Source organism: Nelusetta ayraudi, unplaced genomic scaffold (assembly GCF_046127955.1).
Source record: "Nelusetta ayraudi isolate G7.1 ecotype Tasmania unplaced genomic scaffold, CSIRO-AGI_Nayr_v1 ptg000063l, whole genome shotgun sequence".
NCBI lineage: Eukaryota > Metazoa > Chordata > Actinopteri > Tetraodontiformes > Monacanthidae > Nelusetta > Nelusetta ayraudi.
In genome coordinates, this window is record NW_027466113.1 from 1529183 (window position 1) to 1535182 (window position 6000).

At 45.6% G+C, this 6000-nt stretch overlaps 1 protein-coding gene across 1 annotated transcript in view; it reads left to right on the top strand.

Moving 5' to 3' along the window:
• Positions 1 to 5683, top strand: part of gask1a (golgi associated kinase 1A) — a 37131-nt gene extending 31448 nt beyond the window's left edge. The window contains exons 5-6 of the mRNA XM_076040691.1: positions 2089 to 2192; positions 4622 to 5683. Coding sequence (XP_075896806.1) covers positions 2089 to 2192; positions 4622 to 4826 — 309 coding nt within the window. The 3' untranslated portion in view covers positions 4827 to 5683. The remainder of the gene's footprint in view (positions 1 to 2088; positions 2193 to 4621) is intronic.
• The last annotated feature ends 317 nt before the right edge of the window (positions 5684 to 6000 follow it).

Consider the following 6000-nt stretch of genomic DNA (forward strand, 5'->3'; position numbering starts at 1 on the left):
GACCATTTTTATGTAAATGGTTTCAAAACAAACCTGACAAACCTACTCTGCATAATCTGCATACATTTGTTGGCTGTGTCTATATCTACACACCATATCTGTCCCTGCAGGAGCACGTGGAAAATATAAATCAGGCTGTTGCTCCGGTGGATCAGTTCTAACGACGGGACTGTGCGCCTTTATTTATTTATTTTTTTTTTTTCATTTTTTTTTTTTTTTTTTTGACGTGCGTGGCAGATAACACAGGGGAGAAAAGTTCAGGACCAAAACTCCAGCCCCGCCTCCGTGTGTCTCGCCAGCCGCTGCAGGAAGTGGGTGCGGCTGTCAAGGTGGATCAGAACGGATTCCCATCGGATTCCAAGAATGGAATAACTTTTATCTGTCGTCTGTGCAAGGAGGAAGACGATTTTGTCACGCTCATTCTGGTGTCAACACCTGGAGGAATAATAAATACTTTTCTTTATTTGAACTGGAATGAACAACAAATTGGTGATTGTGATTTTTAACAACATAAATTGCCAGATGGGAAAATATTACACATATTACACATTCATTATCATCATTATTATTATCATTATTATTATTATTGGGAGGTACAATTAACACCCATCAGTGGGATTTTTGTCTTGCCAGATTTCAGCCTACTGCGTTGCACCCCCCCCCCCCCGAAACAGGCTAATGGTTCACATCTGAGAGCTGAACTACGAGCAGATCTTTAATGTTCTAATGAGTCCTTGGTGGGCCCTGTTCAGTGGAGACGAGCCGCCCATGGGAGACACGAGTGCTGCTGCCTCTGTTTGTTTAATGTGCGACGGGTAAACCTGCTTAAATTCACACATTTACTGGACCGTCGGCTGCAAGCGCTGCGGTTTTCTGATTATCACTGCGGCGCTTCTCACTCCGCACTCACAGACGGCGCGCTGCTTGCTGTTCTGCGGAGGTGACGAGCCGAACTGCCGGCCTGCGCTGTCCGATGAAGGCTTTGCAACTTGATCGGACGTGTTTTTCGCGAGCTCAGTTTGGGAGGACTGTACGTGTGAATTCCTTTCACTTTTGTGCACCTGATCTCGATGGAGCACACTTCTGGAACCGGAAACACAGCCAGCGTTCAGAGATTCCGACGCATCCGTTCCCGCACGGTGGCAGGGAGGAAACGTAGTCGGCTGCGTTTGGTGACGGGAAGAATCATGAAGGCAGTCGGGCTCTGTAATATCTCCCACTGAAATCTTATGGGCCTTTGTTGTGTCGTCTGGCGACAAACTGCTGGCAAAAAGTTAACCGCAGTCGGTGATCTTGGCAGAGGTCAGAACACGTTGATTGCCCCCTGCTGGTAGGTTGCAGCGCAGGTCATCGACACTTTCTCACCTTTGAGTGATACAAACCAAACTCCCAAAAAAAAACATGTTCAGGTGTGTTTCAACCTGATTTGTGTTTCAGTGTTGCTTCCCTGATAACTTTGGATGTGATATATTTTATTCTGGATAGCAGCGGCATTTGCATCTCCCTACTGTATATCGTCTTTATCTGCTGCAGTGGGATGTCATGATGACTTACGACTCTCACGATGCATGCTGCTGTATCTACTACAGTAGCAATCACGCAACTGAAAGTGGTCCAGAGGATTCATGTTGGACGGTAGATGGTAAAGCAGACAACACAAACCTCAACATGGTGATACAGCCAGAGGCTTTGCTACGTTTAATTGTGTCGAAAACATATTCAGATTGAGAAATACCAAGTATGTGATCTGGATTCAAGTGCTCTAATTTTTTTCCCTCCTTTTTTCATTAGCCTTCGGTTCCCATATATTGACTGAAACAAAAGTAACATAACTGGGCGCACTGGGCAAAGAAAACAAAAATATTACTTGTTAAGAGAAGTCTAATCAGCTAATCAGCCAATGACATGGCTGCTACTCAAAGCATTTAGGTAGAAGTTCAAAGCATCAGAATGAGGAAGAAAGACTTTGTAGCTTCATCTGTTAAACCTTTTTGTATGCGTGAGTATCTAATACAACTGTTTTTGCTTTATGGTGTGTGTGTGTGTGTGTGTGTGTGTGTGCGTGTTTGTGTGCGCGCGCGCTCCCAGGTCAGGAAGGCAGACCTCTCCAGACTGGTGTTCATAGACAACGCCGGCAGGCCACAGCAGACCAGCGACAACCTCAACCTCAGGCTGCTGGAGGGCATTGACGAGTGAGTACAACGTGTGATTTCATTTGCCCCAAGTTGCAAGTAAAAGCTGCGCTCTTTGCTTTACAGCGACGCCCGATCGATGGCTCCACACGCAGCGCAGTCGCCGAGACGTCTTTGTGCTCAAAGGAGGAGAAAGTAAAACGCGATAGCATTTTTCCCCCAGTGGAAAGCCATCAAATCAGCTGCACTATAAAAGTCCGCTGCCAGCCGGTTTTTCCTCGATGTCCGTTGGATTAGATTAGCGCGCATTCAATTAGCCCGCAACTCGGCGCGCAGAACGAATCGGCTCTGATTGAAAATCCACTCTGTCTATCTCATTTCTGAGCCGCTGCCCTTGTAATGTATTTTTAGATATCACAAGCCTGGACATCAATTGAACTGGATCAGTTGAAATAGACGGTATTATTTTCAAATAATTCAAGCAAAGGGGGGAAAAAAAAAACAGGGAAATGTTATTTTCCAGTGGAGCGCTGCTATTGGTAAATTCACACGCAATTGAGCGCACGACTCTGTTGATTGATGACTGGTGATGTTAATATGTGACACTTGGGGGGGTGAAGTGAATGGGGGGGCTATTTACGGGTACTGCGTGTGACAAATGAAGCAAAGAAGGTTTTCATGTTCCAGCGGTTTCAGGCATTTACTGTTTCATTTCTGTGCTGCCGTCATTCTTTGAAAAATCATCTGGATCTGTAATTAATTCAATTCAGTTCATTTAGTAAGGGCGGCACAACAAATATCGTCAGAATGTAATATGGCTACAGCATGTTTTAATCATGTGGCAGTACAAATATCACATATACAAATACACGTACAAATACAACACAGAGATTTAAAAAAAAAAAAAAAAAAGCTGTCATATGCAATTAACGTGAGAATGAAGAGAAAGAGGGAATAAACAGTTCTGTTGTCCAAGTGTTTACTTCTTTTCTCAAGCTGACGTCACCAAGCAACAGGACAAAGTGTTCCTCTCATAATAGCAGTTTTATCAGATGCTGCTGCTGCAGCTGGGGTCTAGTTGATAGAGTGGGTCACCCCATGACAAAGGGAAGGGTTCGAATCTCTTCTCCAGCTGCCCTCAAATCATAGTGTCCCTGGGCCTTGAACCTTGCATTGAAAGCAATGCATTATTTTATACATTGTGAGTGGGTGAATGAGCGCTTAGACAGACAGCCAGATAGATAGATAGATAGATAGATAGATAGAGAGAGAGAGAGATAGATAGATAGATAGATAAATAGATAGATACACTGTATTGATCCTAAATTGGGAAACTACATTGTTGCAGCACTAAAAAAAACAGTACAAAAAATAAACTATACAGTAGTTACCGTCGTTACAAAACATTCAAATCAATCTATGTACAACAAACAACCAAAGCGGATGTGCAAAAGACAGTCAAACTGTGCAGAGGACAGGATAAGCAAGGTTTTCAGGTTTTCAATCAATGCATTATTTGCCATTGAGTTCAGGAAAGAATGTCCAGAACGCGATCTGTCACACAGCGGGGAAGAGTTCTAGAGGGTGTGAGTAGGGATACAGAAATGCCAGTCTTAAACCAAATCTACTCATACCAAGTTGTGATCAACAAAAACGATCAACAGAGATATTTGGCTCGGAAGGCAGGCAAAACGGACTCAACGTTTGCAGCCGCTAGCGTGCAGCAGCGCTAGCAACACAGAGAGGTTCCTCAAGCTCGGTTTCACTCGACCCCACATTGACGTCGCTCCAAATCTTTTTAAGCTGTCTGATTCCGGACCCCTGCGGCCACTTCAAACATTGTTTTATTTTCTCCTGTGGAACTTTCAGTTTGCGTCACCGCGGTGACGTGATGCGAATCAGATGAGCTGAGCTGGCGGCAAGCTGCTGTTAGTCGGCTGGACCCAGACAGACAGACAGGCAGGCAGGCAGGCAGGCAGGCAGGCAGACAGATTTCCATTTCTACACTGATGGGTTGGAAAGCCCTCACATCCACTTCGGGGGCCGTCTACATGAACACGGGTGTTGATGAAACCGTGTGATGACATGAAAACTGCAACGTAACACTGCGGCGATAACCAGTGAGGTGACTCCGTTGAGACTCATACAGCGTTTCTCAACTGGTGGGTATCAAGCGATATCGCCACCCACCGCTTTGGCATGTGCATTACATTGCTTAAGGTGGATTTTGCAGTTTCATTTTTAAATGTTTAAATCACACCGTTGGTGTGGATGGGGATTTTTTTTTTTTTGTAACCAGAGGCCAAAAAAAGGTTGGTTTCAAAAAATACCTGCGTTCGTATGGACTGGACCTTAGTCCCTGCAGTAAAATCCAACTCAGTGTGTTGACTTGGAGACCGTGCCAGTCTTATTTACAGCGTGACGACATCTCGTTCCACTCCGGCCGCTCATAAACGTACTAAATGTGACGCCGTCTCTCTCTCCCCCAGGTTCCCAGCGAGAGCCGTGTCGGTGCTGCAGTCTGGCTGTCTGGAGAGTCTCCTCCTGCGCTCCCTTTACACCGACAGGGAATTCTGGGAAAGCAGAGGCGGAGTCAGAGGTATCAGGCCCCTCATCCGGACCGTGGAGCAGAGAGGAAAGATTCTCCTCCAGCGCGTGAGAGAGAAGAAGATGCAGCTGAAAAGCGACTTGTGAATGAGCCGCCGGCACCGCAGGAACCAACGGAGACGCGGTCGATTCATCACGCCGACCTGCGACCGCGCGGCCCAAGAGGTCATCAGCGCAAGGGGACGCACACGCTGGTGACCTCAGGGGCCGCGGACCATCTTATTACAGAGGCTTGTTTAGCCTTCGAGTTTGCACGTCTCATCGACACACCGACGCTAAGTGAAACAAAGCTGCTGGAAACGGCGTTCACGGTGCCGCGCGAGGAAGTGGACCGCGAGGTTTCGCATTAACGTCGGATCAATTAAAGACTGTCGAGTCTGATGCGTCCGACCGGTAACTGGCCCGCGCTAATTTAGCGCGCAGGTTTGCGCGTTTGTTTGCCGCGTGACACACAACAAGTCAGATAGCAATGTTGCATAAAATATTTAGCGCGATATTTCCTTTTGTGATAAAGAACTACAAATAGACAGTTGACTCAGCCGCGTCAAAGGAGGGTAAATGTTGCCAGGGCATTAATGAAAATAATAAATATATAAATGAATAATCTCTAATTGAATGCAGGGCCTAGAGGAGGTACATCCTTAAATTGCATCGTACTGTTTCAGGTATTTGCTTACAGCAAAGTGACGCTACAGCATGTAGCAGGTTTTGCTGGGTTTTTTTTTATTGCTACATGGATGTAAAGTAAACAAACTACTATTCAGCTTTCAGTTGGTTTGACAAGACGCTCTTTTCCACAGAGAAAAACGCGTTTGTATACACATCCTGATATACAGAACTCACAAGTGTGAATGATTTTCTTTGTCCTGTTAATTAAAGTTTCTAGGGGACATAACACAACCCACGAAACGACACGACAGCAATAAATAAAGAAACTGTTCTAGTCTTCTTTTTAGGGAGTTTTTCGGCAAGGTTAGTTAGTCCTTACAACAGGGCCAACGTATTCATTGTGATTCATTCCTTCATTCTTAGTATTGTTCTTTTCTCCGTGTGCAGGCACCTCAACCTTTAATTACGCTGCAGGGGTTTGATTCATGTTGACAAAAGGCTCAGACACTCACGAGCGCGACATGCAGACTTACAGTCCCTCCATTTGGGTTTTGAGCTTTGCCTTTTTGTTCCTACAGTGCATTGCTGAAACATTGCTGACAGTGAGTGTGTTTACGTGTGCCGCGACATCCCGGTGGGTGAAGGTCATATC